General features: G+C 45.5%; 1 protein-coding gene across 1 annotated transcript in view; it reads left to right on the top strand.

The window, feature by feature from the left end:
• Adam12 (ADAM metallopeptidase domain 12) overlaps window positions 1–16,023 on the top strand; it is a 326,713-nt gene that overhangs the window by 217,872 nt on the left and 92,818 nt on the right. Inside the window, exon 5 of the mRNA NM_001427293.1 lies at window positions 3,093–3,169. Coding sequence (NP_001414222.1) covers window positions 3,093–3,169 — 77 coding nt within the window. The remainder of the gene's footprint in view (window positions 1–3,092; window positions 3,170–16,023) is intronic.

The raw sequence follows: 16,023 nt of genomic DNA, 5'->3' as shown, positions 1-16,023 counted from the left end.
TCACCCCTTCCCCCCAAAATGAGGGAAACACTAGTTAAGATGGACCTCAAAGGTTAGTGATCCTACTCATCTGGCAGCCTAGATCCAGTAGCAGCTGCTATGCTGTCCTACTCAGTGCTACTTAGAATCCCAACAGCCTATATATATAGCACAGCCTGGGAGGGGACCAAGATCCCCCTGACACCATGAGATATTTCAGTCCAGTTACATGCATCCTTCATGTGAGCAAATGTTTACATGACTCCCTGAAAGTAAGGAGAAAGCAGAGTCATTCAAAATCTACACTGACAGCAAAGAGGCGCACTTCCACCCGTGTCTCCCCTCCTTGACGTTCTAGTAGATATTGAATGTGGCTGGCCAAGCAACCACATCCCCTTTCAGTCCTCTAGCTGTCTTGGACCAAGCTACTGCTCATTGAAAAGGACAGTCTTGTGGAAGAGAGACAGATTACTAGGCACTCCATGCTCCTGTGTCAGCATGTGTGCTCCCTCCATCAGCCACTGCCTCTGCCGTTTTCCATCTGTAGGTAATTCCTTCTCCAGCCCTGTCCTCTGGACACCAGCTGTCCAGACCTCAGCGTGTGTAGTGAAATACTCTTCGGCAAGAAAAAGAAAACAGAGTTCGAGATGGAACCTGGAAAACATTATGCTGCATGAAAGAAGCCAGGCACGGGGCCATGTATCGCAGGCTTCCATTTATATAAAATGAACAGAGAAAGCAAATCCACAGGGACAGAAGGGAGACTAGTGGTTGCCAGGGGTGATGAGGAGGGACCACTGGCTTCCAGGTGTCTCTATGGGGCTATTAAAATGCTCTGGAATGAGATGGTGGCGATCGTCGTGCATCCTTATGGATTTCAGTGACGGAGGACTTCGGGTACTCTGTGTACTTTAAACAGAACAACCATACAGTGCTGACATGGTGTGCTTTAAAATAGTGAAATGTGTGGCATGGGAATTTAATCTTAATTGTAAAAGAGAATTAGCTCCGCAGGATATCCGATTGTCATGTAAAACAATTGTAATTAAAAGAGTGGAACTGGCTTAGGAGTGGACAGTTGAACACTCCTTGGTGGACTATAAAACAGAGATGAGCCAGAATACCCTGAGTAGTCCCATATGCTATGTTTGAATGCCTCACGTGCTTGATCACTACGTTCTCGACTGGTGGCACTACTGGGGGGAGACATTGTTGTAGGAAGTGGGTCACTAGGGCTAAGCCACGCTCCATTCTTTTGTTGTCACTGGGGAGCAAACAGCATCCCTCTCCCACTGCCAAGAAGTCCACTGTGCCTTCCCTGACACAGTGGACTATGGGTCGAAAGAAATCCTTTCTCTTTGAAGTGTCTAGCAGGTACCACAGAAACAAGAAACGTCACAAACACAGCACATGACAGAGTGTTGAGAGGACACTGATGAGCGGTGGTGACCAATGGCTGGCGTGAGCTTGTAGACTAGCCTGTACCTCCAGGTTGTAAATAAATCCGGGTAGATTAAAGAGCTACACTCAAGACTATGTAAATAGAAGAAAATAAAAGGCATGTACCCGTGACCTCAAAGAGAACTGACTTTAGTACTACAGTAAATTTAGGGGGCGGGAGAGACTCTAATTTATAAAGCTAGAAACTCTGGGCAATAGTGGTCAGATTCAGAGAATTTCTTGTACAATGATGCGGGTAAAATATTAACATCCTAAATCTATATAGAGGACTCTAAAATCAAAAAAATAGAAAGTCCAACAGCACAACCTGTCTCCCTGTGGCCTTCCCACCTCCCTTCATCCTTTGCCTCTCAGATGACCCAAGAATTTTATCCTCATGTTTTTGAGATGAGATTATCTTAGCGAATTTCTCATGTTGTCATGGGTTTCCCTTTGTTACTTAAACCCATCTGATGTTTGTTTGTTTGTTTGTTTTTTAATAGTGATGGTGGGTGGTGGTGCTGGTGCTGGTGTGTGTGTGTGTGTGTGTGTGTGTGTGTGTGTGTGAGAGAGAGAGAGAGAGAGAGAGAGAGAGAGTGTTTATGTGTACTCAGGACCATGGAGGCTAGAAAGGGGTGTCAGATTTGATCCCCTGCAACTGAATTACAGATGGTTGTGAGGTGCAGAGCCAGTGCTGGGAACCAAACCCCCATCCTCTTCTTGAACAGCAAATGTTCCTCAGCCAGTGAGCCATCTTTCCTACCCCAGTCATGTTTCTTAGCAAAGTTAAGGTTGTCTTTGTGAGTGACTGTGATCACCAGGAGTAAGGCACCTGTGAGGTGACATGGCCATGTCAGAGGTAGGCTGAAACCTGATTGTCACTTACAAGAGTGGCCCCTTTCCTACAAAGAGCTGGTATGCTGCTGGCATTCTGGAGGCCTGGGTGAGGAGTGCTGGGTTTGAGCAGTCATTCCTTGCCAATCAACTGTTATATTGGAGCTGCGACTCGGCCTTTTTACACCAGAACAATTAACCTTGAATCTGGACAGAGATCTGTCATCCAGAGGCATCTGTGCTGAGGTTTTTTGGGGGGATGCTATTGGTATCCTACAGAGATATTTTTGTTTCTTCCAAGACCTACCTTAGTGACCTTCCTGCTGATCTGTATGTAGGTGATTCTGTGAGATCTCTTCTTTAATTCTTCACCAAACCTGTCTGCTCTGCTGTTTTCCTAAGCCATCCATTCAGGCCTGGCTTTAGTGCATCTCACAGTGCTTAAATTCCCCATCCTTGCCTCAGCTGAATGACACGACGGTAGACCAGGGGTGCTAGTGTGATTTGTTCTGCTGCTGTGTTTTGTACTACAGTAGGCATCAGGGGTCTCCTTGGGGGGTGGCAGACATGTGAGAGTGGAGGCCGACCAGGCATGTCCAAACCCTTCTGATAGTCTCTAAGTGGGTCTGATACTCTAACCACAAACTTGGGCAAGTCACATTGGGCTTAGCATTGAACAGTAAGACAGCCTGTATAATACAGTTTAACACGCCCTATAGCTAAAGCAAGGAGAGAAGGGAATCTGGATGATTCTAAGTCAGAGGAAGATGTGTTGATTGATTGATGATTGATTGACGATTGATTGATTGATTGATTGATTTCTCCTTGCTTCCTTTCAGGACCATTGTTACTACCATGGACATGTGCAAGGTGATGCTGCATCAGTGGTCAGCCTCAGTACTTGCTCTGGTCTCAGGTAAGTGAATGTGACCATGGGAAGCTCTAATTTAACCAGCAGTAGACCACACCCCTGTCTCTGCACTCACTTGAAGGCCCTGAGAAAAGACACTGGACTCACAGCACAGGTGCTCCTCAGCCTGGGCAAGGGGCACAAGGCCTGTGTAGCAACTTGCAACAACACAGCTGACCCAGGATCTTAGCTTCTCCTTCATTCCCTCCCCACTTAAATTCTATTCTCAAGCTGGGACGTTAGGGTGGGGGTCTGAGAACCACAGAACTGAGTTCGGGCACCCAAAGATGGTCTGGGGCTGAGGCCACAGCTCAGGGACAAAAATGCCAAGCTACACAAACCCATAGATCCAGTCTCCCACACTGCCAGAAAATAAAAGAATACAGACATTGCATGAAGGATCTTTTGTGTTTGTAATCCTGATGCTTAAAACCTCCAAGTGCTAAGAGATAGGGCATTGCTCATTAACATCATAGCAGCCTGCTTAATCAAAACAGATTTAATCTCTGCCTCTCACTGGGAAAGAATAAACACTAATTTAACATTGACCATGTGAAGTTGACTACAGGCCCATCTGGGCAGGTTTTCCCTCATGAGCTGTGGATTAGAGTAGGAAATGATGACCTTCTATCACCCTGGAATTACTCCCTCCCCCCCCAACCCACCATCCCCCGCCATCCTTCCAAGTCAACCAGTCACTACTGGAAAAGCTCCTTGTCTTGCTTCTTTTTTTAAACTATATTTGCGTATTGAGTTGTGAAAGGTTAGCTTGTATCCTCAAATCCCAAGTAGCTTGGGCCAGAGCACCAGCGTGAGGCTCTGTGGGAGGGCGGAGAGAAAGGCCTAGAAAATGTACCAGCTTAAATGTTAAATGACAGGGTGGGACTGTGTTTTATATGTCTGCAGTAACTGCCATCTCTGTGAGTTCTGTGAGGATTTGGGGAGAACGAGACACACATTACACACATGCCACAGCCTACAGACACATAACAATACAACACATACACAAATGACATAATACATGCGATATACATGTGATCAACAGCTTACCACACATACAAACACACACACACACAGAGAGAGAGAGACAGACAGACAGACAGACAGACAGACAGACAGACACTGCACACACAGACAGACAGACAGACAGACACTGCGTTGCTTTACACATCTTTGGCATGGCACTGATGGAGCACCATTGAGCTTCAGCGTATCGCTTGGTCTAGAAAGGAAGTCGGTGTCTTGTTTTCATTCACTTCTCTCTGGTTACTCATTGATTCCTGGGACACTACCCTGTCCCCAGTGCTATTCTAGGCCCTGGGGATACCACAGTAAACAAACTATGTTGCTGGGAGAGCACCTGTTAGGAGAGCACAGTTGACAAAGAGTGGGTGACAGAAGCCATCATGAAGAAGAATGAAGCTGATGAAAAGGACAGGAGGAGAGGAAGTAGTCCAAGATGGGAAAATGAAGGTAGGGCACAGATATCGAAGGAAGCAGGAAATAGCATGCACACAGCACAGGAACAGAGCAGCAATGTGGCTGGCTTTGCTGGAAAGGGAAGAAGAGAGGTGGCAAAGAAAACTAACATCAGAGGGGACAGGAGGAAGAGCATGGTGATAAGGTCTGATACAAGAGAGTTTGAGCTGTACAGGAGCCAGGGTTCATAGAAATCAGTATCGATTGTGGGAGAGACATAGGTTGGCAGAGCTTGGTAACAAAATGAGGGCAAACCTCATCATGGTTTGGATAGAACAGGTCTCGCAAAGGCTTATATGCTGGAGCTTTGGTCCCCAGTTGGTGGTGCTCTTCAGGAGGTTGTGGGGTCTTTAGAGGGGCAGACCAGCTGCAAGGAGCAAATCACTGAGTAGGGGAGGCTGAACTTTACAAACCTCCACTGCTTCCAAATGACCTCCCCTTCTCCTCCCCAATCAACCCAGTTCTAAGCCATTCCAATCACCCGCCATGGGAGTATTCCCTAAACCACAAGCCAGAATAAACCCTTCCTCTCTTACATCGCTTCTCGTGGGGTGTGTGATCACGGCAACCAGAAAAGTAGTCAGTGTGGTGAAGGTGAACAGGCCATTGATGGTAGGTAGTTAGAGACCACTGGTTGAAACACAGTAATCAGGCAGCAAGCCAACCGTGGGACCATGGACACCTCATTCACCCTGAGCTCCATCCTCCTGGATTAAAGTCAATGGCTGTGAAGAGGAAAAAGACATCTTCAAACTGGCTTGAAGACAAACAACTTAACTGGAAGGCCAACCCTGACCATTGAAAGGTTCAGAGGGCTTCAGGCAAGGTGGGACCTAGGATCTCGAGTAGACTTTATTTTCTCTCCAACTCCAGCTTTGACTTTCTTCTGTGCTGGTTTATTCTAACACAGTGTCTGCCTATTTGTTTGCTCATTTTTAAATTTTAAAAAGATTTTATTTGTTTTTTTAACTTTTACTTTTAATTTTGAGATTATAATTAATTACAATATTTCTCCTTCCCATTCCTCCCTCTAAGCCTTCCCATAATCCCCCCCCACACACATGCTCTCCTTCAAATCCATGGCCTCTTTTTTCACTAATTGCTAGCGTGTGTGCATGCGTGTGTGTATTTGTAAATATAACCTGAGATACTGTTTAACATTGAACAATCACACAAAATCCCACAGAATGGGTGACTGAGACTTCCCACAGCCCGAGAGGCTGAGTTTAGGATCAAGGTGCTAACATGACGTGTTTACTTCTGAGAGCTCATCTCTGGGCTTTTGTTTGGCGCTGTCTTGATAAACACTCACGTGACTTCCCTCTGTGCGTGTGAAGATAGGAAGCTCTGGTGTTCGTTCCCTTTGTGAAACCTTCCTGTGACTCTGCCCTCTTGCCCTTAACCAAACTTCTCATCTCTCAGAAAGCCCCAAATCTAGCACTCTCACGTTGCAGGCTCTGTGAATTGTTGGTACAGGGGACTGGCACTTCGATCATAATGAGCACAGTTTAGTTTTTGTCATATTGAATTATATTCTTATGACAAAGAAGCTGCTGGCATTAGTAAGTTTATATCCTGAGGGGGCTGGAAGCTTGAGGACCTCTCTTTCAAGTTCAGCAAACGTCTCCCACGTGCATCTTAATTGTGCTGACTGGATCATTGCCCATCCCTGGCAGAGTCACAGTGGCCCATGGATAGATGCTCTGGCCCAAACCTTATGTGTCCATACCTGGGCCAGGCTGACACAGGCAAATAATAGGAAAGGATTGGCAGCATCAAGAGCAATGGCGAGCATTAGCAAGAAGGACAAAAGGAAGCCAGGGATGCTGTGTGTGCCATGGTGGACCAACACTGAGATCCTTGATCAGTGGGGACATCAGTTGTCAGGTGGTCTCTGTGAGGACATCAAAGTCTAAAGGAGAACAAGAACAAGGTGGATACACTTGATAAAATAGTTTATGGACCAGTGACTATTACTATCTTGAACTACTGGGCTGGGGGTTCCCAGAGTAAGACTCTGATGTGAGACTTCTCCTGGGGGAATATAAAGAAATATGTATGTACCCCAGATGGAGAAGACACCCATAGACCTGAGAAGGGCTTCTACTCCTGTAAATTGCTAAGTCAAACCAATGCGTGGGTTGGGGTTACTCATGGGAACATAGGTGACGTCACAGGGCAATCCTTTGTGCAACTCATAGACAGCTACTACAGAAGAGTTTCCTAACCCACAACCTATTCCTTACCTGCCTTGATTCATTTAGCTTTACCACTTTATTTCTTGAGACAAGATCTCACTTAGCCCAGGCTGTCCTGGAACTCGCTATGTAGCCAAGGCTTGCTTGAACTTCTAATCCTCCTGCCAGTGCCTCCCTAGTGCTAGGATTATGAGCATATGCCACTCTGCCTGGCTCCTGTTCTCCATCTCTAAACCTGTGAGACCCATGATCCTTCCCCGTTCTCCACGAGGGAGCACTGGTAACAGTTATCATACCCAACCCAGGGAAACAGCTACACAGCACTTCCTAAGGGAGCAAGCTGCCCCAGGTACCTGCCACGCCAGCTACCACACACTTCATCCTTCCTGCACGGCCCACTAAATGTCTATTCCCTGAACTCTACAGACTCCTATAAAGACACAGGTAATCCCCACACAGCAGTCACCCAGACACAGCGGTGTCTGCATCCGCACCCACCTCCCATCCCCAACTCCTGGAGAGCCTTTCTTTCCCTGTCACGAGCTGCAGACTCCAGAACCGGCTGAGGAATGCTATGCAGTCACTGTGACTGTGCTCCTGCCCACCCCCCCTTCCCAGATATCCTTGCCACTCTAACACAGAGCACTCATCAACCGGGAAATCACAGGCCCGTGCTGTCAACTTTATCTTTCCATGAGAGAAGCAGAACGCCGTATCCAGTCTACAGCTCCCTGACAACAGAATGATCAGGGTTGGAAATAAAGAACTGTATTTATCCATACTAGCGCCAGCATGATAGACATTAAGATAGAAAATAGAGGTAGGTTTTGTGCTAAGTGTGGTGTGTTTTGGAAACCCTAGGGCATGGAAGCAGCTGGGCGCCCTCAATCTGCAAAGAGAATTGGCTTGTACAAGCGCCTCTTGGCTGCCCATAATGATGGACAAAATGCACCCAATGCTGTTTAATCCATAGATACACAGTTGTTCCTCTTGTACAGTTTAGACCTAGAAACCATGTGTGCACATGTTTTTGCATGCATGTTTTTGTGTGTGTGTGTGTGTGTGTGTGTGTGTGTGTGTGTGTGTGTGTGTGTGTGTAGTGTGGTGTGGTGTGGTGTGGTGTGAGTAGATGGACTCACCCTCATATGTGCACTTGTGGAGGTCAGAGGTGAGCACCGGCTTCCTTCTATTGATCTCTATCCTCTGTTTGGGGACAAGATCTCTTACAGAGCCTGGAGCTCTCCAGTTCGTCTAGACCAGCTTTCGGTCAGGCCTGTCTCGACGTCCCCAGTGCTTGGGGTATAGATGTGCAATGCCACATTCAGATGCTACTGAGCATCTGAACTCAGGTCTGCATGTTTGTGTAACACGCATTTTACCCACTGAAGACTCCCCCAGGCCTGGACCAGAATTCTTCTTTAGCTCCATGCCCTCTTCCCTGAGGGAGCTGCCCTATTCCACCATGCTGTTCTCTAAGCATGTCTAAGCATGTTCCCAAGCATGTCCCATCATGTGTCTTGTTGTTATCCCTGTCTCCCCACTGCCTCAACTTAGTTGGTTTTTGCAAAGTCCACTCTCATGTCAAGGTCAAATCGGAGGGACACCTCTCCATGAAGCCTCCATCTAATGCAGCTTCACCCTGAACCATGTGAATGGCATGTGCTCACTCACCTCAGCTCGTACGGCACCATTTGGTCCTCCATAAATACCTATCCGTATCTGTGTGTCCATTCTTTTCTCTGGATCTTCCCACCCTGTGGTAAGAGCCTTCAGCATGGAGAACATCCCTGATGCATTCTGTGTAGTCCTTGGCCATAGAATGGAGCTTCTGATATGAGAGGCAACACAAAGTGATTTTTTGAAATCCAACTAAATATCAAGGGCTGGAAGGGTAGCTCCACGGTAGCTCTCTTGCCAAGCATCCATGAAGCCCTAAGTTTGATTCTGAGTACCACAAAAAGTTCTGAAGGCAAACAGGAGAAGATTGACTCCCTGGTACCTAGAACGAGGGTCTTAAAGCCCACCTCCATAGTCACACTTCCTCCAACAAGGCCACAACTACTCCAAAGAGTGCCACTCCGTGGGCCAAGCATATTCACACCACTACAGGAGGTTTATTTATGCCTATTAAATAAATATGTATATTATTGCACTCCTGTAACTTTTGTCTTGATATGTCATATGTGACACCAGATTTCATATATTAGATGCAGAAGAGGTTTCCTTCCCCACACTATTTAAAAATAGTCTTCACGGTACTTTCCATGAAGGAGACTTATTCTGTGTTGTCCCTGGACTGTAGGGTTACCACTGTCTGAATTATTTTCTCACTGCTGTGACAAAATACATGATCAAAGAAACTTCAGGGTACAAGGATTAGTTTGGGGTCACAGTTTGAGACTAAAGTCCGTCATGGTGGATGAGGCCAAGCAAGGACAGCCTGAGCCATAAAGGCAAGGGCATGAGGCAACTGTTCACACTGCCTCCATAATCAGGAAGCAAAGAGAGAGAAATGCTGCTATTCATCTGGCTTCCTCTTTTCATTCTTTATATTCAGCCTAGACCCCCCGCCTATGGAATGGTGCCACCCACATTTAGAGTAGATACCTCTCCCCCAGTTACACCTGTCTGGAACACCCTGAGGTGTGTCTCCTAGCCTGAGGTGTGCCTTTGAAATCCAGGCACATTGGCAATAAAGACTAACCCTCATAACCACCATAATCAAAAATAATAATTTATAATTGGAATCCAGACAAGCACAGCCATCGAAGGGTCACCACTGTGTGCGTGCAGCATTATCGTCCATAATTTGACAATCTGAGTTAACGTGTTTGATGAAATCTGACTGTCTGGGCTGTGAAACCAAATGGCCCCTCTGCTCCTCTCCTTTTGCTGCCAGGGGCCTCTGCTGACATATGGCATTTCTTATGCATGTGTCGTTCCACAGTTGCTGCCCCCATCTCCACTTCTTCCCGAGTGTTACCATCTGTCTCTGGTAAGGACCTGTCCCCAGAATTAGGGCCCGCTCTCAGAACAATGTCATTGTAAGGGATGAGTTTTAATTACATCTTCAAAGGCTCTTTCTAGGAGTGGTCTATTCAGAGGGACTGGAGTTTAGCCCTTAAAACATCTCTGTTCAGCCCCACAGTGTCCTCGGGCTCTTGCTGCTTCACTGGTGAAACAGGCCTGTGCCATCTGCTTCACAGGATCTCCTTACATGCTAGAAAGGACAATCCACTCAAGAACCTGGGTTTTGTGGACAGAGGAAGTTAGGGAGTGACCACTAATAGGTCCCGTTGTCTTGGGGGGAAATGATGAACTGATTTGAGATTAGGCAGAGGCAGCATTTGTAAAAGCTAATATTCTAAAACCTAATGAACTGCTTTAAGCCAGCGGTTCTCAATCTCCCTAATGCTGCAAGCCTTTAGTACAGTTCCTAGTGTGGTGGTGATCCCCAGCCATAAAATTATTTTCATTTGTGACTTTATAACTGTACTTTTCCTACTGGTATGAATCATAATACACATATGATATTTCTTATTGTCTTAGGCGACCCCCATGGCAGGGTTGTTTGACACCCTTTGTGGTTGTGACCCAAAGGTTGAGAACCACTGCAGTTTAAACCTAGTAATATACAGAATCTTTCTCTATGAAGCTGTTACTTGAAAAGGGGTCATGTCTCAGGCTGTCTCTTCACAGTAACAGCTGCTACTGTTGTTGATGATGTAGGATGGCTTGAAGACACGATATTCAAAATAATCTGGGGAGCAGGAGGCTGGAAAGATGGCTCGGTGGCTAAGAGCATTTGTTGATCTGGCAGAGGACCCAGGTTCGGTTCCCAGTGCCTACATGGTGGTTAACAACCATCTGTAACTCCAGTTCCAGGGAGATCTGGAGCCCTCTTCTGGTTTTGCAGGCACTGCATGCAGATATACATGCAGGCAAAAATATCCATGCACATAAAACTAAAAATAAATAAATATAGTTTTTAATGCCTAGGTCCAGCATGTCTCTGATCTCACATTTAAGATTTGGGTCTTTCCATCTAAGGATACTCAACTTGTAAATAACTGTTTCTGAATGCTTTGGAATCGCTTTGTCTTCAACATCTCTGTCATGTATCTCACACTCGTGGCACAGTCCACTTGAAACAGCCCCAGGCTGGCATCTTTGTGCCTAACTCAGTCCGTCGCACGTGGTCACGGCGGCAGTGGTGATGAATACTCTTGCTTGTTTTGCTTGTGAGTCAGATATGCCCATGGGAGCTGGTTCTGAGAATCAGCCTATGCTAATATTGCTAATATTAGCTAATATTGCTGCCCTCGCAGCTCATCACGCATCCATGAGGCAGGATATTACTTTTACCCATGAGCTCCTCCAGAAAAAGGGACTGAAATGAAATCTCATGGCAACTGCATTTCTACCTTGTGATTGACAACCTGACACAAAGACCAAAAGTTTTTCCTCAGGGGACCCTGCTTCTAGCAGGGCAGTGAGCTAGCAGGGATAGTCAGTTTCTTCACTGGTCCTCATTGCTGTCTTCCTGCAGCAGTCGGGATCCACAAGCCACTTTCCTGCTTGCCTGGGACTAATGACGAAATAGTAAGAACAGCAGCGTTTAGCTGCATTATTGCCCAAGTGGTCCCTTGTTTCAGTGACTGAAAGTCTCAATTTTTTAGGGCAAAACCCTAATTTTGAGTGAATATAGAGCTCATGTGCTTTCCCAATGAAACCCCACAAAGACAATTTACCAGTTTGATAAACTCTTCTTCATGTCCGTTCAAGGGAAATAGAACAGTACTTTAAATGTTTTCATCTTTTATGGGGCTTTGTTTTGTTTTGTTTTGTTTTGTTTTGTTGTTTCTGACTGGGTCTCTGGTGTAGTCAAATGCTGGCTTCAAATTGTGTGTATAATCTTGTGACTCCCTGAAATGTGGCTTCATCATCCATCTTTCAAGTACAAGGATTACAGCTAGTCGCCGCCATACTTAGCCAGTGTGGTGCTAAGAAGGAAACGAACCCAGGGCCTCGTGCATGCTAGGCAAGCAGGTCACCAGCTGAGCGACATCCTCGGCTCCAGACTTGGGATCTTAAGGGAAGGCCGTTGATTTTCTTGGCAGCCGCTCATCTCTCTGGTCTGTCTTTTTTCTCCTTCCAGCTTCAATATTGTTCTGGGAGCCTCGTTCCTCCCAAAGCAGAGCTGGTAGAAGTGGGTAAGGGTACACAGGAAAACACAAGCCTCACATACACAGGTCAGTGTTGGCTCTTTGGATCTTCTGTGAGCCACCTGGATACCTCAGACACTGGAGATGATGACTGGCACTTGAGATGCATGAAGATCACCACACTCATTGGTATAATGAGGCAGATTTCAATGGACACCTACAATCTCCATCTTTCCCAAACTATGACATGTCTTCTTTAGGCCTTTCCTCCCTGGGGTATGGAGCGGGTAAAAACCTATGTTCCAAATCTGCTAGACTTAAATTCCCTACTCTGAGAGCCTTCCAACTTGACATTTATAACCAAATGTTTATGACATCCAACTTAAAACAAATTGTCTCCCTTATCTAACTTGGGGCCAGGGAGGGCTGTGAGAACGTCACATTTCCACATCTCAGAAACCGTGAGTGCTTGAATCCTGGACAGTTCTTTCCAGAGGTCTTTACAGCTAAATGATTAATTATACCCAAGATAGTCCAAAGCAATTATTTAATTATGCCGTATCATAGGCTGCCAGCTGTGTGGAGCAAAGGGAAGGCCTTCACCCCTGTTTCTCAACATCTGGCCTTTGGATGACTTAAAAGATAAAAGGAGATATGAGAACATTTTTTATGACCAAGCAAAAGTTTCTAGAACTTTCCACTGAGTAGAAAAACTTTCGGCGGTTGGCTTCTCTCAAGCGATTAGAGCATTGTGCCATGTTTCATTCTCAGTCCCCAGATGACTGGAGTCAACGCAAATAGCAATGTGGACTTGAGTCTAGCCAAGTCAGCAAATTAGGATTTTAAAACATAGCTGTGTTACATACTTCCATTGCTTCTTTTTTAATTATTAATATTTGCCCGGTTGGCGTGTCTAAGGGTGAGAGTAAGACATTGAAAGTCACCCACTCCTATTGTGTTGGCGTTCATCTGTGACTGCAGATCTGGCGGTATCTCTCTTATGACGTGGGATGAGCCTACATTTGGGACATACATGCTTGAAATTGTGTTTTCTCTTGGATGGCTCTCTTGATCTGTATGAAGTGACTTTCTCTCTTCCGACAACTCCTGGCTACAAGCCTATTTTGTCAGATGTTAGGATGACTACACCTGCTTCTTCTTGGACCCGTTTGCTTGGGAGACTATTTTCCATCCATTCATTTCAAGGTGATGTTTACTTGTGGCCTTAAGGTATATTTCTTGAAGGAGAAAAATAAGAATTCTGTCCTCTAATTCTGTCTTGTAGCCCTTGATTGGTGGGTTGAGATTATCCACAGACAGCGTCATTACTGACAGGTGTGTGTAACCATGTCATTCTTGTTGACTGTATGGTGTATAAGGATGTTGTAGTCCTCCTTTGATTTATTTCTCTTTCCCATCATTTATTTTTTTCCTCCACTAGCCTTTTGAGTGTCTTTATCTTTCTCTTCAATCCCAAGTGTTCGCCGCAGTTTTCTGTGTAGGAGCGATTTGATGGCCATGAATTACTTTAGCCTGCCTTAACCATGGAAAGTGCTTGCTTCACCCCCCCCCCCCTTTATGACAGATGGCTCTGCAGGCTATATTAACCTGGGTTGGCACTTGCGAGCCTGCAGATTTTGAAATGCCTCATCCCAAGCCCTTGTGCTTTTGCAGTTTTGATTGAAAAGTCAACAATTGTTCTGATGGTCTTATCTTTCCTTGTGGCCTGACTCTTCTCTTTTGAAGCTTTCAGTGTACTTCCTGTGTTCTGTGCACTCTGTTTTCAAACTGTAAGGTGACACAGGAAGCTTCTTTCCTTGTCTTGTCTACTGAGTGTTCTGCTGTCCCTCTTGTTCCTGGGTCAGCTTCTCTTTCCCCAGATTTGGGGATTTTCTTCTGTGAAATAGTTTCATCTTTTGCATGAAGTTCTTTTCCTTCTTTGGTGTCCATAATTTGTCACTTTTTCCTGTCTGTGGTGTCCTCACATCCGTGTATGTTCCACCCATACCTTTTACAATCTATCATTGGCCTTGACAGGCTGACCCATATGTTGTATTTTGACTCCAAACCTTGCTATTCCTTCGCGACATAGTCTGGTGAGGGACTTTACACTCAACTGTTCATTTTTATCTTCTTTTTCATCTCTAATTTCTTCAGGATTTCTTTACTTCAATATCACTTTACTTTCTATTTCCAGAACATGAGTTGCCTTCCTTACCTAATTATGTTTGTGTGTGCTCTCTGGGAAAATATTTGCAACCCCTACAAGCTCTTTGAACAAATTACAATCATTCCTTTGACTTTCGTGACTTGGGTTTTATCTAAGTCCTTCTCATCAGAAACTGAGACTATACATGAATCGGTATAGGAGGGAGTTGGGAAGTCCTGATCTTTCAGATCACTTCAGTTTTTGTATTTGGATCTGCTCATGTGATGTCAGATGGTTGGCTAAGATTTTTCTTCTTATTTTAAATCAGATCACATCTCTTCTTTCAGTGGAGGGATTTACGGTTCAAGAGAGATGAGGTTGTAGCAGAGTCCTGGTGGATGAATTTCCCTGCTCTGTCAAACTGGTGCAGGCACCAGGATTGATCATTAGTCCCTCCCTGTGGGTTGATACTGGCTGCAGGAATAGGCACTATCTAGTAGTTAACCCAGTCTCAGAGTAGAGTGAGTAGCAGGTGTCTATAAAACAGATAGTTGTTAAATAACAATTGTTTTAGTGAGTAAAGGAACCCATGTGGTGCGGTCTATACTGATATGTTAGTAATTGTAGGTATGGGTAGGAGGAAAAGAAATGGAGACAAGAAGTCAGAGTGGGTAGTTCCCAATGATGTTGCTAGATGGGAACTAGAGAAAGGGGAGCACCTCAAACAAGGAAAAAATTATGGACAAATTATGGACACCTAAGAGGGAGAAGAATTTCAAGTGAAAGATGAAATTATTCCACAGAAGAAAACAACCACAGAAGAAAATCCCCAAATCTAGGGAAAGAGAAACCAACCCAGATTCAAAAGGGACACAGAACACTGAACAGACAAGACTGGAAAAGAGGCTTCCTGTGCTGTAGTATATTCTTAAAACCAAAGAAAACAGAATAGAGGGAATCCATAGAGAATGCACACGTAGAGGAAGAGTAGGGATAGTAGAGGCAAGGAGGGGAAGGGACTGAAGAGATAATGGTAGCTGACAGAGTGGGATAAAGATATAGACTATGATGTCATCTACCAGGTCAGCCTTTGGGCTTTAGGCAGTGTAATGGGAAGAAAAGAGATGGGGAAAAAGAAAAGAAATAGGGAGAATAGCGTGAGCATGGGGATGGTGCTGTTCTGCTATGCTGCCTGGGGTATTATATAGATAAGAAGTAATTGCAGGGAGTGGGGCTGAGATCTCAGCAAAGATTTAAGAGACTGTAGTCGGTGGCCTGGATGTTGGTTTTTGTCTCCCTGGGCAGATCGCTTCATTGCCTTCCTTGCTCTGCCCTGAGCTCTCCTCCTTGTTGATTTTTAGCAGTCCTTTTCTTCTTGCAGGAGTTCCTAGCTCCAGCTCTCCATGAAGTTTTCTTAATGAGAAAACTCTGTGCTGTGAGCCCGAGGATAGCGGGGTAGCCTCCGTGTGGCTGCCAAGCTTCAATTCCCAGCGCCTCAGCAGGGGTTGTTGTACAATGCCCAAAGCATTGCCTAGAGCTTGTGCATAGCTCCCACTGTATCACTACTCCCACTGGAACATTAATGGGGTCCTGGTGGCAGTCTTCTGGGGCCCAGTCAATAAAAATCTCCATTATCACAGCTTTTGTAGATTTTCTGGGCGAGGGCTTTTAGCCCAGTTTGCTGAGGACTATTGGAGTTGTCTGGATTCTGCATCGGTGACAGCAGTGAGTCCAGGATCAACGTATAGGAAGTGTGTTGGCCTCGTGGTAGAGAAAGTTAGCTGTGATGTTGATCAAGTGGATCCTGGGGACTGATGAGGGAGTTATGAGAGAGCCTTGTTTTCTTTCTTTACCTAACCATAATCAATC

This window comes from Rattus norvegicus, chromosome 1, assembly GCF_036323735.1.
Source record: "Rattus norvegicus strain BN/NHsdMcwi chromosome 1, GRCr8, whole genome shotgun sequence".
NCBI lineage: Eukaryota > Metazoa > Chordata > Mammalia > Rodentia > Muridae > Rattus > Rattus norvegicus.
Note: the sequence above shows the minus strand (reverse complement) of the source record. Positions and strands in the feature narration are given on the sequence as shown.